The sequence below is a fragment of the Scomber japonicus genome, chromosome 5 (assembly GCF_027409825.1).
Source record: "Scomber japonicus isolate fScoJap1 chromosome 5, fScoJap1.pri, whole genome shotgun sequence".
Classification (NCBI taxonomy): domain Eukaryota; kingdom Metazoa; phylum Chordata; class Actinopteri; order Scombriformes; family Scombridae; genus Scomber; species Scomber japonicus.
In genome coordinates, this window is record NC_070582.1 from 13,056,228 (window position 1) to 13,075,852 (window position 19,625).

Genomic DNA, 19,625 nt, shown 5'->3' on the forward strand with positions numbered 1-19,625 from the left:
GCTTTGTCTACTATTACTTTTATGTCTCTTGTAAAACCATCATTGCTTCAACTATTGACTGCATGAACCAATGAATGAATGCATGAATGACCATGAAGACAGGAATGAATGAATAAATGAATGGTGAATAATTGCTGATTGAATAGGTTTGAAAATGTGCCATCCCTTCATTGTGACAAATTATAACGTGACACACTAATATAAAAATGTTCTTTATTGACATGAAAAGTGAAACATACAGTACTTCCAGCCAGTATAATGGGTTTGCCTTCAAAAAATTACCAGAACTACCTGCACAAGGGAGAAAATAAAAGTATAATGTTTAAATGTTAAACCAGCTTTAAACAATTTAAGCTGCAGTAAACCACAGACAAAATACAGAAGACTTCAATTATTCATTTTAAAAAGAGAGAGAAGAAGAGAGAGGGGGGAAGGGGGACCCACTGTAGTTTCCTGTTGAAAGGGAACATTAGAGTACATGTTTCCAAACAGCATTAGTTGTTGGCAGAGGTAGACAGCAATAATGGATGTCATAATCATAATGTATGTTTCACTGACACGAAAACATTGTGACTTTACATTAAAACACAAGAAAATGAATTGTCTCGACACATTGATTATAATGACTACAGTCTAGTGGGGCAACTTATTCAATTAAAGGTGGGCCTATATAATAGCAGTAAATACTCAGTTTCAAATTGTACAGCAATGTGTTTGTATATTCATACAAAACTATCAGCTATCTCTCTGAAGTTTTTTTTGTTGCAAAAGCATAGTATTAGGCTAACAGCCACAAACACTTACCAACAATGATATACAGTTTATGAACATGTATTCAAGGGATTAAATCTTATGATAAACAGAAATGTATTCTGTAAAAATGTTTAAGTACTGCCAAATCTACATTCTGTATTGATCAAAAGTGCGAAAGATGTTATTCAAACACAGAATCAAATCAATTCCTGTACAAATGTTGTTTACCCTTTCTCATGTTGGGGCACTCTTGTACAGGTGCGCCTCATGTTGCAAGTGTTAGTGCTCTTGTCAAAAATGACAAGAGAGTGTGACATAACCGCTCACAATTACCCAGTAAGAAATTAGCTTTGGCATCTGATTTTAACAAACAATGTTTAGAAATTTACAAAGGATATTAATGCTGTAGGTGTAACTATAACACTGTGAAAAAAAGGTGAGCCTTAACAAAAGTGTTCAATATATATAAACAAATCTGACACAGACAGGTAAAATGTACACTTACGTTTTTAAAGAGTCGTGAGAAATCTAATTTAAACAAGCTTTAAGCAACTCTGCTTTGGCTTACATTATTTTTCTCATAACACTCTGTGGCAAACTGTTAAAATGTCTCACATGGGAAACTGACGTAGTCTGTTTTATCTATCTGACACACAAATGTTGTAGTGTATATTCACATTTCTTGTAAGAAAAGCTGTTTAAGTGGTTATGGGGGAAAAACATCCGTATAAGCCTCTTTTTTTTCCATCAACCAATTCATGGTCCATTGGAGCCGTCTCATGCACTTTGTTGCTCAATCTCAGTGCTACTTCCAAACAGGGCCACTAGTTGCTCCTCATAGTTAGCAATGTTTCTCTTCATGATGTCCATGCATGGGCCCAGCAATCTCTCAAAGGCTTTAACGTCCATGACTGGCAAATAAAAGAAGAGAAGAGTCAGACAGGTGCAGCTTAAGGAGAGTAATGCAACAAAAGAAGATCTGCCTTAAATCTTATTTATATTCAGTATTAAAAAAGATACATCTAAAATGGGGGGGGGGGGGGGGGGTGAATGGCTAGAAACAATGTATGTATTGTCATAAAATTGTACAAAATGTACCCAAGCATTTGACGCTTCCCACAGCATAGGCTGATGCAGCTCTTGGCTTGTTTGTGACAAGTGCCAATTCTCCAAAATACTGGCCCCTGGAGCATGTTGCGATTTCCATCTCCTCTTCCTCCTGGTCTTTTTTCGTCTGAAAAGAATAAAACATGCATACCATAAGATACCAAACAAAAAATATTCAAGTATAAACTGTATGACTATAATAAGAAGTAGACTGCTGTCAAACATACCCTGCTTCTTTTCATGTTGATTCTAACTTGGCCAGACTCAACGATGTAGAAGCAATCAGCCAGATCCCCCTGTAATACAAAGCATTAATGGAATTGTAAATGAGCACAGAAAAAGACAGTGTGTTTATAAATGCTGAACAGTCCAATCCAGGTACAGATAATACCAAGAGATTACTCACCTGAGCAATAATCTGCTGTGAATCAGTGTACACCCTGGTAGATATGACATCTACTACCTTCATCCTCTCTGAGAGCTGTGGATGAAAGGAAATTTAGTTGACCATGGCTTTACTGTAAATGCACACTGCACCTACTTAATGCCGGAGGATAAAACTAATCTTAACCTCTAATGACGTAAGCAGCGGTAGCGTTTCAATGAATGCCTCATACAGCCTTCTCTTCTTGGCATTGTTTTTCACTATGATCCTCCTGAATGTAAGACGATCCTGAAAGAGAGATTCAGAGGGAAAACATTCAGGTTCATGTTAACAAACCACTTGAGAAATAATCCATGGTGCACAGTAAGTCTAAGAGCATGTAACATATATTTTTTAATTATGCACTTGTCCCTGAACTCTCTAGAATTCAGGACAGCTGGGTACTCATTTTCCTTACAGTTCCACATATTTCTGGCACTGGTTCACAAAACAATATCTCATATATGGAATAACATTTCACAGTAGGGGTCGCTGTAAACCAGATTTTAAGTATGCAGATCCCTTGCAAACCATAACAGCACCCAAGATAAACTGCAGCACCCGTGCGCTCAAGTCATTCTGCTGCTTTTGATTGTAAACCCTTAAATTTCATTTTATTATCATTGTACAAGAATATACAGTGAGATAAGCAGTGCTACATCTAAAACAAAGGCTGGGTAGTCAATAAAAACAAACAATAAAGATGAATTAATTAGACAGACAAAATAAACAATCAAACAATGGGGGAATAAATAGTGTAAGAAAAAAAACTATTGCACTTGATAGACTGAATATTGCACTTGAAACTGAAGATTTATCAGCCTGAAGGCCCACGGGTGAAGACGGAAAGAAATGAATGCCAGCAGCATGTTACACGACATGCTGCTGACAGTGGTTAGGTGGTTACTCTGTACTGTAAGTAATGTTGGCAGCTGCTTAGGGTGGTCAGTAAAGTCAGTCCTAAGTCAGACTCAGATACGATTTGCTACTATTGTCTACAGTTTACTCAGAAGCCCCTTAGCAGCACTGTCCCTGCTCAACCTCAGGGGCTTGATGGGTGGACTTAGCTGACACAAAATGCTGCACACTGTTCCACTTGGCTGCTTGTTCACAGACTCAAACACACACTACAAGTACCCAGGTCAACAGAGGATACAGCTGCAACCTGCCTCGTCTGCATACAGATGACATAACGAAGCTGTTACCCACAGTTTAAGGACACAACTCCCACTGAGTCATTAATATACATACTGCATCACAGAAACAGGATTGAGTAGCAACGGAATATTCAAAACAGCTGTTCTGGCTGCAATATAGAAAATAGTTGGATGTCGTTGAACTAAAATACCATTCAAATGAAGCCATTCAGAGAATACTACTTATTTGTACTTCATGATGGATTTGGCAGCCCTGGTTTTCAGATTTTGATAATTTATAACATCTCAAGTATTTAGCTACTTGAGATGCTATAAATTAAAATTGATCTGAGGTGCAGACTTGCTAAAATAGACAAGTTTAGCCTTGATTGTCTGAACTGATCTGCTAGTTGAGCTCTTTGAATGGACCTGTATTATCATTATTGGGTATCATGTTTCATATCCAGTTTGCACATTCATTCATTTTAATATTTGCATTAATGAACATGTAAAGTAATGCCCTGTGGCAAGATTAGGGCTCTCCCATTCTTAGTTGCACTCACTGGATTTCGTATGTTATCTCAATGAGATGGCATGATCTCACCTGTAGTACCAGGACAATCAGTTCCACACATGGATATTTACCGTAAATAATGAGGACTGACAGCATTATAACTACAGAGCGGACTGTGCTTTTACACTAGGATTTCATGGTTTACTCACTAGGCACCAAAGGGCTCCAGGTGAGGTGGCAATTATTGTGGCTGCTCTGGGGGTGTTGTACATCAACGCCAATTCTCCGAAGCTGCCTCGGTTGTCATAGCTGCCTACCAGCTTCTCCGCACCATCAACCATTACAAAAATGTTATACGTCCCACTGAAAAAAAAAGAAGGAAAACAGACAAGCAGAGAAAATATGAAGACACATCAACCATATTGGTTTTTCCTGAATTTCCTAACACATTTGACAATTGTAATCTGATTCAGAAGTAACCACAGACTAAGCATGACTTGAGAGATCACCTTTCAATAACATAGAAGTTGTCCCCATCATCATCTTGATCAATGATGTGCTCCCCTTCTGTGCAGAACTTCTCAAAAATGGCATCCAGCACCTGAGACATCTCCTCCTGTGATGGTATGAGGTAGCAATGTTTAACAAAAACGACAGCCAAGTATTTTTAAAATTTATGTGTGGAAACAATCACCCAGAATCTACCTAGCGTGCTATTTCAAATATGACCATCTTTAAAATGCATGCATGGTGTACTGAGTTGTGGCAAAAACCTCCAGGTTCTGCATGTCCTTTGTGTAATTTAAGAGATGGAAGAGCATAAGCCAGAGAAGCACTGAGGGTTTATGGAGTAATCTACTCACCGGATCCAAATTCTTGAAGAGGAGAATGTCCCTACATGCTTCCTGTAGTCTCTGTCTCTGCTCATCTGTTTTTGGGTGGGTGACCTGTGAATTAAATCAGTCCTGTTTTATTTGCCTCATAGCAGCCTACACATAAGACTACATACTGAAGACTGTTTTATTTAGACTCAAAGCTACAATTCATACTGTTCAAGTAAAATCAAACCAGACAAACAAATAAGTTTACCCATGGCTCTTTATCCTCATCATCATCTTCATCAGGATTGAACGCTTCAGCACACACTGCATGACAGAGACCAACAAATGAATGAACTAAACACTACAAATTCAACTAAAACTTTCTGACCAGTCCTTCATAACAACATTTTAACCCAAACACTAAAGTGCACACAGTCCTCACTCCAATAAAAACAAAAGCCAGACCACTGGGATGATTCAGCACCACTTCATGCAACTTCTGCAACACTACTTTTCTCATCTAAAGTGACGCTTTGGGGCAAATGGTGGCAGCATTTCATATTTCCTTCCTGTATTTTAAACAGTAAGATACAGTTTTCAAATCTTTTACTTGAATGAAGCTAGCATCTTACAAGACACAAGTTGAAAAATGCTCAATGTTTCACAAATGCAGGAAATTGATATTTAATCTAATTTAATTTTACAATACATTTTCTTCTGTTTTATTTTTAGTCTGCTGCTAATGTAGCATCTTAATGTATGTTGAGGATGTTTATTTCCCATTTTAAGCAATAAATGGTAAAAAATATGCTTCAGGAAGTGAGATAGAGTACATTCACTTACTCATACTTGTGGCCATTCAGACTGTCAAACAGCAAAGTTACTCTTGTGAAGCTACAACCTCATTCTTATCATAAGCAAGGAATATTATTAGTAGCAGCACCTGTCCTGAACTCCCCACCCACGTCATCCATTGACATTTTTAACCAAACTCGAGACGAAACTCTAATAAATCAACACAATATGCTGAAGACAGTGAGAAAAGACAGATGGAAAAATCCTTCCATATCGTTTGTACTGGAGCAAATCTGATCCAGACTTATGTGTCAAAGAACTTTTATGTATTTCCCGCACCGACACTGTCCAGAGTGCTCCTCTTGACAGAGCAGGCTTTTAACAGCAAGATAAAACAGGCAGCAAATGACAACTCACCTGATGCTCTTCTGATGAATCTGTTTATAACCGGGGCTGCAAAAGCATAAAATATACATTAACGTGTTAGATTTCATGATAAAGTAAATCTATCTTACAGTAACTGAATTATCAATGGAAAGGGTTGGATGAATGCACTGTTGTACAACATCCACAGCACTACATGTGTATTAGAGAATACCAAGCCCTGTGCTCATTAGAGATCCATATTCATTTGGATAAAAGCTGAATAAGGACAGCTGCTTTGAAGTGCGTCTGCCTCTTTGAATCAAATTCAAATGAGAGAAAAATTCAAATGTAAAACATAGTAAAAAAAAGTGCCAAGCTCAGACACAATGGCTTGGTATGAAATATACATTAGATAGGAGGTCTCATCCATTAATAGCCTGGCAGCCAGCGTTGTCCCAGCGAGCTCATTGGAATATCAGTGAAACACAATACCAGTGGTGTCATTTATTAGCTATGACCCCGAAACACCACAACAGTTAGTTTAATGATTAAATATAGTGTATTTGTCCTTATGTAACCATTGCAGCCAGCCTTGCAGACCCCACCACTCATTGGGATGCTGTGTCAGAGCTCTGGGTTGCTATGCTACTTGCTGCACCTTATGGCAATCGTGCACCGGCCATTGTGTTAAATATGAGCCCCGGTTTCTGCAGCAAAAATTAATCTAGGGCAGTATTTGCCATTTTGTATCATCTTGCATCATCATTCAGTTTTCTACATGATCTGATTTGTCATATATATGACACATAATCAGGGTAGGCCCATCAGGCCTGCACCTAAAACTGAAAATATTCAAATGACCTAGAGGTGCAGGGTCCCCCTAAAAACACACACCTAATCCCCTTTTTCTGTAGCTTACAGATGTCCTCATCACAAAAATGTGTCTGCACAGATGAAGAGCAGGGCACGTTCATTAAACCATCATTCAGCCTCCATGACCATATATGGCAAATGACAGAACCATGGTGGATGCAAGGTGGCTGGCGCTGGAGCATCACTGCGCTCAGTGTGTTTCTTATTTCCCCCTCGGCCAGAACAGACTGGCTACATGCTCATCATTCAAAATAAACAAAGGTTATCCACATTCATATATCTGCCTGACATCTGTTAACCTACCTACGAATTCCTCGTCATCGTCGTCCTCCTCCTCTCCGTTTTCAGAATCGATCTGCATGGCTTCGTCAATGAAATTGACCGCTTTTCCAGGTCTTGGGGCCGAATTTTGGTCATTGCCAAATGAGGCCTCTTTGGTCTCACTGTCCTTCAGCTGGGTGAAGTACTGTAATGCAAACTCGAGCAGATCCCTGGGCTGATTCCTCAACACTTCCACGGTAAAGCTCTGTAACAGCTCCGTCAGTCCTTCAGGAATTTCTATACTCATTCCTATTATCAGTCTATGGATGTGGACAAAACCGGTTTGCTGTGAATTTGAAGTAATCAAAAGCACACAGCTGAGATTTGTTGTTGTTTTTTTAAAAAGCCAAATTAGCAGACGGGTGTAGTCAGGTCACCCAGTCAGCAATCCATCCACAGCGGATCCGCTCTTTTTCTTGAGTGAAAATGGCTCTGGATTTTTGATCCAAGCATCTTCTGCTGCTTCTGGCTACAGGAAACCCACGCATGTGACCCAGGAATCCATGGCAACCACCTATCCAGGGATTGCGTATGAGCAGCAGCAGCAGCAGCGCAGGAACTGCAGTCAGTCGCAAAATACAAATGATGGGAGAGAGAAACAGGACGATTGTCTCTGTCAGATATCGATAGAGAGATGAGATGGCAGATGTCCACATTATGTCTTTAGTCCAGGTTTTGTTTTTATGGACATGTTTTTCTATGACTATTCTGAAATCACACAGACGGTAAATATTTTATAAGCCAATGATTTTTTTAATGACCATTTGAAATATAAAATTTAAAAAATCGCCATAATATAAAGTCTAGTAATAATAATAAAAAGGATCAAGCAATAATAGCAAACAAAAGATTAGAAAACATGATGTCATAGATTGATAAATGGGGAGGGGTTTGATAATTACTGATTTACATTGGGATCAAACTGCTAAAACTTGAAATAGTAATGTAGAAGAAGAGCAATGAGGAAAAAACTCAAATTCCAATTAATTAATTAAGATTATGAACTAATGAATAGCCTTAAGACAAAGGCTCATTATTCCTTTAATAGCAGCAAGAATTTGGACTCAATTCTTTGTACCAGAGGGAGAGAAATTAATAAATCTGATGATTATTTTAATGCCACGGGACCTTTCAGAGCTTTGTGACTGACAGGCAGATAGTTTCTCATTCTTTAAACTATAGACAAAGTATTTATAACAAAACTACTGTGACAGAAATGTTGGTGGTCTAGACATCTACAGTGAGCCTTCACATTGAGAAGCTACGACAAGTGATGCAGTCATCTGGGTTTTAAAACTACTGATTAGTGAACATCGGCTATACTTTCCTTTCCTTTCCATTTTCTCACAATAGAAGAAAACTAATCCAAATGTGCTCAAAAAACCTGTAAAACCAGAAACTCCCTCGGTCTCTGCTCTTAAATTTTGAGTTCTCAGGTTACTCAGCTCAACTGAACTCAAGTGTTATTTAATGGGAATAGCATCCAAAGTGCTTCACAACACAGGCAGGAATAGAGGGAAAAATTGGAGGACAAAAAAGATAAAATAAAAAAATAATTTGCTTATGACAACGAGCACAAGACATTAAACTCCTACAGAGAGAATTAAATGATATACAGCTTTAGAATAAATACAGCAGGATGGGTTTAAAAGCCAATAAGCAGAAGTGTAAATCTTGAAAGCATTGATGAGTAGAAGACGCCTGCTACAGGAAGAAGGGGGTTTCATAGTTTTGGAGCAACAGACAGACATGTCAGTATGGTATTTAGACCATGATTTAGAGACAGTCAGGTGGCTGTGGTCAGGGGATCTGACGTTATAGTGTTTTGATTGGTAGACTTGGTGGAGTAAATGCTATTATATGGGGGGAAAATGAGACTGCCACGTGTTTGTGTGTGCAACATGGATTATCATGTTGTGTTGGTATTTGGGGAGCAGAGGGCAAAGTGCAATGAATAAACAATAATCCAGATTATCAGCAGAAGGAAATAGAAATCTCTACCAAGAGAGCACAGCTACTATATGCCACAGTTATCAGTCCTCTGTGGCTCCACTAAGAGACCCCTCCCCCTGCTGTGGCCCATATCTGTCACCCTTTATTAAGAAGCCACAACATTTTCTCACTCACGCGAACATATGGGAGCAAGTCTATAGAGTGGCCTGTAATGCTGCACTGTTGCTGCTCAGCTGAGCTCTTCAACTCACCATTGGAGACTTGCAGCTTTCAACTGTGAGCCGGGTGAGGGATTTTATTTGGATGTGTGCACTGCAACCCCATCCTGTTGTAAGAAGACATCAGAGGCAGTTGTTGGTAGACAACAAACTGTGTGCATCCACCCTGCTCTCTGAACCGTAGATCCTGAAGATTGTTTCTGCTTAATGCTCCCCAGCAGACCAACAGAGCTCACAGCTGTTGAATTACTACAATTCCAAATGTAAAGTGTTTCTGACTAGAAATGAAAAAACTTGCAAGGTGGTTTACATACAAGCAAGAAAGCTCTGTTGACATTTGGAATAAGACTCCTTATTTAAACAGAACAAACAGGAGGCTGTTAATCTTCTGTATTTGGAATTGGCTGAGAGATGCTGATGACAGATAAAACAGTTTATTAGCTCCATCTAGCTAAAACTATTGTTATATTATACAACAGCCCTGCAATAAACCCTACCTTCACAAAGGTTATATTGTTCAGGTTCTATTTTTATTAATATTTTGCCCAACCTCTCTGACAGCAACAGGGTAAACAAACACTAGTATAACACAATACAGATCAACAGCACCACACTTCAGCCTTATAATGAACATAAAGTCGACTCAACATCTCTCTAAAACAGGCTCAAACAGGGCTAAACATTAAAAACTTCATGCTGCCATCTGCACTTAAAAACAAATGGTGTGAGATGAAGCAATACAAATTAAATTGGCTTTTTTTAATATAGATATTGTACCCTGCGTTAATGGCTCTCCCATATTAATACCAAAACTATTGAAGTGTAATAGTGTATTCAAAATTTGCAAAAAAGACAAGACTAAGATTAAGATTCTATTCAGGGTCAATATCATATAAAACACATCAACACATACATTATTAAAGTACTGTACTTTTTGAGGTACTTGTATGTTACTTACTACAAGTCCATTTTATGCCACTTTATACTGGCTCCCCACTACATTTCATAGGGAAATATAGTACTTTTACTTCACTAGATTTATAGCTATACAGTTATAGTCACTCCTATATCAACAGTTAATATCTGTTATAAAACCAAAATATGTAGCTTCTGTAACTGTGGTTTATGATGGCAAAGACAGTGAAGAGGTGAATGCTTCCACCTCACGTAGGTCTAGTCGTCAGGGGCTCTTTAATGATTTAAAGTGGGGTTTTTTTAATTGTTTATGGTAAAATCCTACTGTAGCAGTCAGACTGACCTTTACATAATTAGCTTTACTGTGTAATGAATTTCTCTCATTATGGCAGAAATGTAACCACCAATTTTATAATGACATAAATTATATTATAAAGAAGAAGCACAAGAATGAATTGGAGCTGGAATGGTTACTGAGCATACTAATCATTAAAGCCTTAAACCTTAAACTCATATCTGCTATTATCTTTCCTTATAGCTTTTTAATGTTATGACCAGAAAGTGTTGCACGTGAGGTCTGATTAAGGCAAGATCATTTCTTAGCTCTGTCATAAGAGCAGGTGTAATGTATGTATTATGCAATCTCTATGTTTAAAAATTCTTAATTATGGTAAGAGTTTTCTCATGACTAAACTGATAATACAGATTCTTCCATATATGTCTGTCTGTGTGTGTGCGTGTAAAAAAACAATACAGATGAAAAGCTAAATAGCTAAATATTGTCACTTTGTCAGCCATGTATTAGCCTTTGAGAAGATGTAGGTGTTGTAGGTGTTTTGTGAGCTCATACATTGAAAAATGAAACATCTACCAATGAGTCCAAAAAATATTGTACTAACACAGTGTCTCCTTTCTTTGGGAGGAAAAACGTGTCATTCAAGAGGTGGGTGACTGTGCCCCCTGCTGGACATTGTTTGACATAGTAATGCAATGTTTAAAATAAATACAGTACATTATCTCTTTGCATAATAAAGTCTGATGAATCATTCTGGTGTTTAGTCAGATCCTCCTTTAAAAAATATCTTCATGATTAATTTGCTGCAGCCTAATGCCAGTGTGCTGGAAGGGACATAACATGTTGTACAAAGAGAGACATTTGAGAACATAAGGAAAGTGAAATTGGGTCATGGTGTGAAAAAAGATATTCATTAGATCAGTGCAGGAGAAAAAGGGCCAATATCACCAGTTGTCACAAAGTAGAGGGCGTGGACATTTATGACACATAGAGGATAATAAATATGGAAAAGTATAACTGTAGCTACAACAGATGTAGTTTGTATTGTTTTTTTAACACAGAGATTTATGTATATATTTTAAGATGCCTCCAGGTTCACAGAAACTTTTTAAGCCACTATAAACCCAGGCTCTGCTAAGGTTTGTTTAGGCCTTTTTAAGTTTCCACAGCAGTTACTCTTAGATGTTGAGATAAGCCCATTCAATTTGCTCATATCAGATTTAAGTGTTGTTACTAAAATACACACAGACGTCGCTGATAAGAAGAGTCGACCCTGCAGTTTCCATTGAAGTCTTGACATTTACCTGATGGCAGCTTAAGACTGTGAGTTAAGAGAAACTTCACTCATTTGCCTCATTTTTAATGGCAGTTATTGATTGGAAAATTATTTTTAGATATACATAATACCTTTCTGTTCATGCAGCACCAAAACAACTGATAAACTGATGTGTTTATACTATAAAGGCTGATTTTTAGATTCTCTGAGGCCACACCCTTTCCTTCACCTCTAGTCTGTAATTAGTGCTTGTTCTCACAGTTAGGGGCTGGTTAGATTCTCCTAATAGTCAAGTGACTCTTCAAGTTCAGTAAAACAGACCAATAAAGACACTTAGAAAATGCATCCACTAAATCAGGCCTTACCAGTAGGATGTCTTTCTTTGAAGGTGCTGTAAAGAAACCACAGGCGCTTACTCAGCATTGTTCAGTTGCCTACAAGTGTGGGGGATTTCACAGTCTTCAAAGATGTGATGTACTCTAACCTGGATCTTCAATGCTGTGAAACAGAACAGTCAGAAGGAAAACACTCACAGCAAAACAAAAATGGGATGGAGATCAATACTGCCAAAACTTTTTTTTTTAAAGTTTGATCTCTGATTCCTGAAATCAGCAGTATGAATTCATTTATCATCATTATTAGTAATCCTCACAATAAGATTAAGAAATAGTTTACACACCTACAGCTCTTTTATTCCTCTGGCCCATGTTAGCAGCAAGCACAGAGAGCAATAATGCAGCAGTAATCCAACAGACAGGCCGGTAAACCAGTAGTAACAAGGCATCATGGGTAATAATGAACCACATGTGAGACATCAAGGCTGAATGTGCTCTGTTAGAGGATGTGGGGAGTAGTTGACTAAAGTGGCGAAGGGGTCTCTCACCATGGCTGCAACACTGCTAGATGAGTTTAACTATTGAGCATTTGTGTTTTGTAGTTTGAAGCTTCCAAGAATATTTCCATTTTAATGTTTCTATTAAACTCTGGAAAAACCTGTAGGAATGTAGATTTTTTTTTTTTTTAACCTTGTAGGATTTATGTGAAAAACATGACATTGAGCAACAAATGTAATTTCTCAAACCATTTTTAGTGGTACTTTAAGAGTAATTGAAGTAAGAACTTGTAGGAAAGACTCTGTAACAGAAAAGGCACAACTGCTTCCTTTCTGTTTGACAGCATTTAGCCATTTCCCTTCAGCATTTTAAATCATTTCGCTGTATTTTTTGACCAGTGGATCTGCAATCTGAGCACAGATGATTCAGCCTCTAGAGACTAGTTACATCAGGTTTCCTTTTAAAACTGAAAGCACTGTCAGAAACAGCACTTTGTAGATGGGCGAGTGTCTGACTGGCAGTCAAGTCTGAGTTAATTAAAATCCTTTTGTCATTGTTATTCACATAACCACAATCTGCTGTGACTTTATGAAACCCACAATACATAGTTGATCCCCGCCTTTAAAACATCACACAAAACATTAAGTGTCCCTTTTTTCAGGAAACATTTATTTGATCAAGAGACAGGATCGCATCTTTCCATAAACAGGTCAGTTAAATATTAACAAATTTACAGTCATGAGGAATGTAATAAAAAAAAACAAAAAACAAACAATGCTCGCCTTAAAAAACCCCAACCCAGGGACCCCACCCAGGATAACATCAACCACGGTGGTGCTGGAACTCAAATCTGGTTTCCAGCTTCATTGTTAAATGTTCTTCTTTTCAGTGTTTCACAGTTCATCTTTGTCTGTTGTTGTCTGCAAGGAAACAAAATTCAAGGTATGAATTAAAAAAAGCCAGAAGAGTACATACTCAACATTTGAATATTTTCAGATTCTTAAAATAGCGCAGCATCTGTTCTTACAGATTCTTCATCATCATCCTCATCTACGATTTCCTCTTTATCTTCAGAGTCTTCCTCAGCAGGCTCTTCTGGTTCTTCCTCTGGCTCTTCTTCAATCTGCACAACAGTAACATAATTCTTAACATAACACCCAACACATCACAGTGCTAGCATAGTCACCAAACTAGGCAATCTAAAGATGTTTAAAAAACACCTGAAGTCACAAAATACTGTAAATATTAGGGGAGTGGAACCACTGTATTTCAAATGCAAAATGAACAGTTTAATCTATTCATAAAAATAAGATTAAGAGTCGGCCGGCTGTGGCAGAGCAGATATGACTCGACACATGCACAATGAAACTGAAAACATTTGCCATTCAAATGTTCCCACAGGAACACATGACAGCTGACAAACACTTGCCTGTTCGTCCAGAGGTACGTCCATGCTGAGTCGGAGCATGCGCTCTATCCTGTCTCCATACTCCTTTGTGTCGGCCAGCTGGTAGCCTGAGCGCAGCGTGGCCGTCTCAAACAGAATCACAGCCATATCTGACGCGTACTGGTCCTCAGTGTCATCCTGAAAAACATGAACACAGAGACTTCAGTTCTCTGCTTCATTAAACGCTCATCTGACTGTCTTACAGTTTACATTATAAATGATAATGAATACAGCTACTCGGTGTTCCTTAGCAGTTATTAGTTTAACAGCTGACTGCAGTTTGATATAAATGAAAACAATAAAATTAAATCTGCCTTCTTATAAAAGCAATAAGGCATTTTAAGTACATAGTGCAGCACACATATGTAGACAATAATAATGTTAAAACTTACATTGACTTTCTTAAGCATCTGCTTAATGAGAGGATGTTTGGGGTTGATTTCTAATGTTTTCTTCTGGCTGGCGTAATAACTGAAAGAAGAAAAATGCAATGATTAAAAGTCAGACATGTCACATCATGTTCAATGTTAGTATTTTTCTCTGTAATAATGACGAATAACATTCTTAGAAAATATAGTATCACCACTGCTCACTTTGTGGAAATGTCTTTTCCTGTCTGATAAGCTTGTGCCTTCATGATCCTCTCCATGTTTCCTGACCAACCGTACTGACTGGCAACTAAAGCACAGGGTGAGTTGGTTAGCCTCTGAGAGAGGACGGCCTTCTCAATCTGTGGGAAAACATCAAAGTATGAAATAATGTAAATGATGGAATAGACATGACAGCTGCAACAAAACTTCAACACATAAGAAATAATAGCCACAGAGGCACTGATTATTACAAAATTATCAGTGGTCTACCTTGTCCTTCAGGGCCTTGTCCTTCAGCCACGTGGTGAGTGGTTCGTAGTCCTTCTCCAATGCCTCCCTCTTCTCCTTGGCCTTCTCACTCTCGTCAAATTTGACACCCTCCTTTGCCACGTTCTGGAAGCGTTTTCCATCAAACTCGGGGAGTGCTTGGATGCAGTACTCATCCACAGGCTCTGTCAGGTAGATCACCTCATAACCCTTCTTCAGCAGCCTCTCAACGAAGGGAGAAACTTCGGCCTACAGAGGGAAATTAAGTTAGATGATCAATGCCATGATTATCTCTGGGTGTTAAATAAGACATCTTTGTTTTGTATAAATTGGTAAATAAATAGGTAAAATACAATACAATACAGATTTTTTTTTTCCTTTTTTGTATCCTCTCACCTCCTTCCTGCTGGTACCAGCCATAAAGTAGATCTTGTCCTGCTTCTCCTTCATGCGCTCCACATACTGCTCCAGGCTGGCAACTTCTTTGTCGCTGTTGGAGGTCTGGAAGCGGAGCAGCTTAGCCAGACGGGTCCTGTTGGAGTGGTCCTCAATGACGCCCAGCTTGATGTTGGTTCCAAACTCCTTCCAGAACTTCTCGTTGTACTGTTCCTCTGCAATCTTCTTGATCATGTCCAAAGTCTTACGCACCAGCTTCTTACGGATAACCTGAAGGACGTACAAAATAGTGACTTGTCATTTTCCCTTTTATTAAGCCTTTACTTTTCCCTCATCTATAATCTTGCTGCATTTAATTCAAATGTGAAACTGCAGAATCATTGCTGTGCCTGTTTTAGATGCAAAGCTCACCTTGAGCAGTTTGTGTTGCTGCAGAGTCTCTCTGGACACATTGAGGGGAAGGTCATCAGAGTCAACCTAACAAAATAAATTTACATTAATCACAGTGCAGGTGATATTAAAGAAGAAACAAGCTAGTTTCTATAGTGTATTTTATCATATGGCTGCAGTTTGAAAAAACAAACAAAAAAAAAACTCACCACTCCCTTGACAAAGTTCAGGTACTTGGGCATCATATCGTTGAAGTCATCTGTGATGAAAACTCTCCTGACAAACAGCTGTGACAAAAAGAGACATCGATTTAGAAACTGAGCAGCAGGATTTCCTGAATACCACATTAGAAGAAAATACACCTAAAATGGTAACTAAATACTGCTTAACATACCTTGATGAAGTCATTCTTCTTGGAGCCATATTCGTCAAACAGGCCACGGGGAGCTGCTTTGGGCACAAACAGGATGGACTTGAAGGTAACCTCACCCTCAGCGGTGAAGTGGATGTGAGCCAGAGGATCGTCGCTGTCCTGTTGAAAAACAGTGACAAAAACTTTTACTGGCTGGGCCTACAGATAGTGCTTAAATCACACACTCAGCACTGCAGTTTGATGTAATGTTACTGCTGAAGTGCCTACCTTAGAGAAGGTCTTGTAGAAAGCCGTATATTCATCCTCCTCAACCTCCTTTGCTGGTCTCTGCCAGATGGGCTTGATATCATTCATCAGTTCCCAGTCCCACACAGTCTTCTCAACCTATAAACACAATCACACATCAAAAATGGCCAAAAAAAATATTCCTTTTGTAAGAGAAAATAAGCCAACTGGTTTAGAACTAAAGGGCTGAGTAATACCAATATTACTCATCACCTCTCCATATCAACTTGTTCTCAATACTCTAATGGTTAAAAACTCATGCATATATAAAAGGAAACTTTACAGATCTTAAAAACATGTACTTCTCCAACGCTTCCAAGAATTAAAATACTATTGAGATAATCATTCAAATATTTATATTGTCTATGTCGACCAATCCTACAATGACATCCTACCTTCTTTGTCTTGGGCTTGTCTTTGTCCTCCTCCTCTTCCTCCACCTCAGCCTCTTCTTCGGCAACCTCTTTCTCTGGTTCTTCTGCTGCCTCAGCATCTTCCTCTATGGGCTCCTCAACGGTCTCAGTCTGTTGTGTCAAAGGGAAAAAATTATGCAATGTCCATGTGTTAACTACAATGTGCGTCAGTTTCATAACATCACTATGCTGGGATTAAGTCTGAGTCCCAGTGTGGAAGGAAGAGTCTTGAGTAATCACCTTGCTGGCCCAAACGTAAATGGGGAAGTTGATGAATTGAGAGTACTTCTTGACAAGGTTCTTGATGGTCTCCAGCTCCAGATAGTCTGAGGCCTCCTCCTTCATGACCAGTCTGAAAAAAAAAAGAGGAGGGAGAAGATTTAATTGTATTTCTCTGACAATATTATTTTGTATACATAATACTATTTTCTATGTGTAACTTTTATCTGAATAAAATGTAAAACTTACGTGATGGTGGTTCCTCTGCCCAGTGTGTCGCCACGAGGGTCCTCAATGACAGAGAACTGGTTAGAGTCAGACTCCCAAATGTGCTGGGTGTCGTTGTTGTGCTTGGATGTCACAATGACCTTGTCGGCGACGAGGAAAGCAGAGTAGAAACCCACACCGAACTGGCCGATCAACTCTGAAGTAGACTGATCCTCATTCTGCATATCTGTCATCTTGTTGAGGAACTCACTGGTGCCAGACTTGGCAATGGTGCCCAAGTTCTTCACCAGGTCCTCTTTGGTCATTCCAAGACCAGTGTCAGTGATGTGGAGCATGTTCTTCTCCTTATCAGACTGTAGAGAGGAACAACACAGGTATATTACAAACGGGATAACAACTATTAACATTACCAGTTAAGACTGAAACGTGCATTTCTCTTGTGCATACTTTGATTTTGATGGTCAACTCTTCGTTGGTGGCCATTGCATCTTCATGGGTGAGTGACATTAAGCGGATCTTGTCCAGGGCATCTGAGGCATTGGAAATCAGCTCCCTAAGGAAGATCTGACACGGAACAAAAATAGTTCATTACCTCAGCCCTCTATGATGACTTCTGCAAGACATACTGTGCAAGTAAATGCCTAAAAATAATGAGAATAGAAAAATATAAAACATATGATATGTAATCCTGCTCACCTCCTTGTTCTTGTAGAGGGAGTTAATGATCAGCTTCATCATACGATTGACTTCAGCCTGGAAAACATGTTTCTCCGACTTTTCTCTGATTTCCTTAATCTGAGCTGCATTCAACCCATCCAATTGGATAGCCTCCTCCTCTCTGAGGATAGACAGACACACACACAGGTGAGATCAGGGAATTGCACACCAACAAATTGTAACTATCAAACAAAACATGCAGAGCTGTTCTCCTCTCGAGGGATCAATATCCAGATTGAAGCCAAAGACACATGAGGTGCAGGTCTTAATGAGGGATGTGCAGTAAATGAAAACACGGCGAGGCTTTGCCACCAGTGCAACGCGTTTGTGTGCACAAGCTTGGTCATGTTGACCTTGTGCTCTTAACTAAAGGTTCAGTCGCCCTTTCTAGATAGGGACAACTAAGATCACTCAACAGACTGAAACTGAAAAAGATATTCAAAGCGTCACCTACCTCTGAATCACCTCATCATCCGTTTTGGAGCCATCCCTGCTTTTACCCAGATCTTCCTCCACTGTCCCATCCACGTCAACTTCATCCTCTGCCTTTACAGAAGCTGCAAATGAAGGAAAAGTTGTTAGATTTTTAAAAAAAATCTACTGGCTTACTGGGTGTTTATCTGCAGAAATATTAAGCATTAGAGATTATATAATCAAGAATGGGGCTCTGCAATGGCACAATGAAAATCTCCAAATGCTTTCATATTCATGTTTTCAGGTTAGCTGTTCGACCAGCTATTTTAAAGCCAGGATATGGACATGGATCTATACATGCAGCAGTAAGATTTCTCCTGGGTGATATTAGCTGTCTTCAGGTAGCTATAACATAACATTTTCTAATAGAAACTTCTGGAAAGGGAAGTAAGTTGGGAATAACCGATAACGGTACTAGCCACCCTCTGAGAAACGTGTTAAAGCCATACCAACAATGCTATTTATCGCTCACAAAAATACCAAAATGAAGCAAATAAAAACGCTAAGTATCAGGTCTCGACTCTTAGTCATTAATGAGCAGCAAACGAAAGAAGCAAGTTAACGCTAGCTTACTGGCTAATGTTAGCTAAAACGTTAACCAATGATTTAAAAGAAAACAAGAGTGTTATGAGAGAGTCAATCTTTTAGCTACTCACCAAAGGCTAAAAGTGCGAAGAGGAGACCTATCACCCAAACACGTTTCATTTTGAGATACTGCTTGATAGACGATATGAGTCCGGAGCTCCTGAGACAAAAGCCGGGGATGAGTGCATGCAGCACTGCTTTTACAAGAGAGACTGACAAGACACCTCTGCCACCGAAAGAGCCCACTCTATTAAACCCGTGACAACCGGCCAATGACAGCGCACCACGCACAAGCTCAGACGAATCACAGAGCAGTTTACGGCACACGAGGCCCAATCAGCTTCTTCTACATAAGTCAATACCCGCAAATCGTGGCTGGTAACCATTGGCCAAGAATGAATAATCAGCACATCACTTCCTAAAAATGTACCTCTCAAGCTCAAGCTCTTAGAGAGAGAGAAAGGGAAAAAAATATCTCTGTCAACACGTTAGTTAAACTTTGATTTGACGGTCAAGTGACACACTGACGCGTAATGGTATTAAAGACACGTTTTTAGTTTGTGGCGCGCGCGACTACCATTGGAGCATTTAGTTTAGTGTGGTGTAAGACTAACTAAGGAGAGTGTAAAGGTACCTAGATG

At 39.1% G+C, this 19,625-nt stretch overlaps 1 protein-coding gene across 4 annotated transcripts; it reads right to left on the reverse strand.

Annotated features, from left to right (window-relative positions):
* Positions 1-1,530: 1,530 nt before the first annotated feature.
* LOC128359199 (endoplasmin-like) lies at positions 1,531-19,212 on the reverse strand. 4 transcript variants are annotated; one of them, XM_053319635.1, is made up of 26 exons: positions 19,056-19,212; positions 18,380-18,482; positions 17,905-18,046; positions 17,656-17,772; positions 17,230-17,561; positions 17,002-17,113; positions 16,744-16,872; positions 16,331-16,447; positions 16,085-16,222; positions 15,900-15,977; positions 15,712-15,777; positions 15,301-15,570; positions 14,908-15,153; positions 14,641-14,777; positions 14,440-14,518; positions 14,026-14,185; positions 13,628-13,692; positions 7,093-7,396; positions 5,024-5,079; positions 4,798-4,881; positions 4,444-4,550; positions 4,144-4,297; positions 2,432-2,533; positions 2,267-2,341; positions 1,852-1,987; positions 1,531-1,664 (listed from the first exon to the last, which is right to left on the reverse strand). In XM_053319635.1, the coding sequence occupies exons 1-26, from the start codon at positions 19,102-19,104 to the stop codon at positions 1,531-1,533; spliced, it is 3,492 nt and encodes a 1,163-aa protein (XP_053175610.1). In that variant the 5' UTR covers positions 19,105-19,212. The 4 variants fall into 4 exon arrangements, with proteins under 4 accessions (XP_053175610.1, XP_053175614.1, XP_053175612.1 ...); XM_053319636.1 differs by lacking the exons at positions 1,531-1,664; positions 1,852-1,987; positions 2,267-2,341; ... (4 more) ...; positions 5,024-5,079; positions 7,093-7,396 and adding an exon at positions 13,242-13,520 and having other exon boundaries at positions 13,628-13,723; positions 14,030-14,185; positions 19,056-19,211; XM_053319639.1 differs by lacking the exons at positions 13,628-13,692; positions 14,026-14,185; positions 14,440-14,518; ... (12 more) ...; positions 18,380-18,482; positions 19,056-19,212 and adding exons at positions 2,088-2,156; positions 5,968-6,015 and having other exon boundaries at positions 7,135-7,357.
* Between the last annotated feature and the right edge of the window lie 413 nt (positions 19,213-19,625).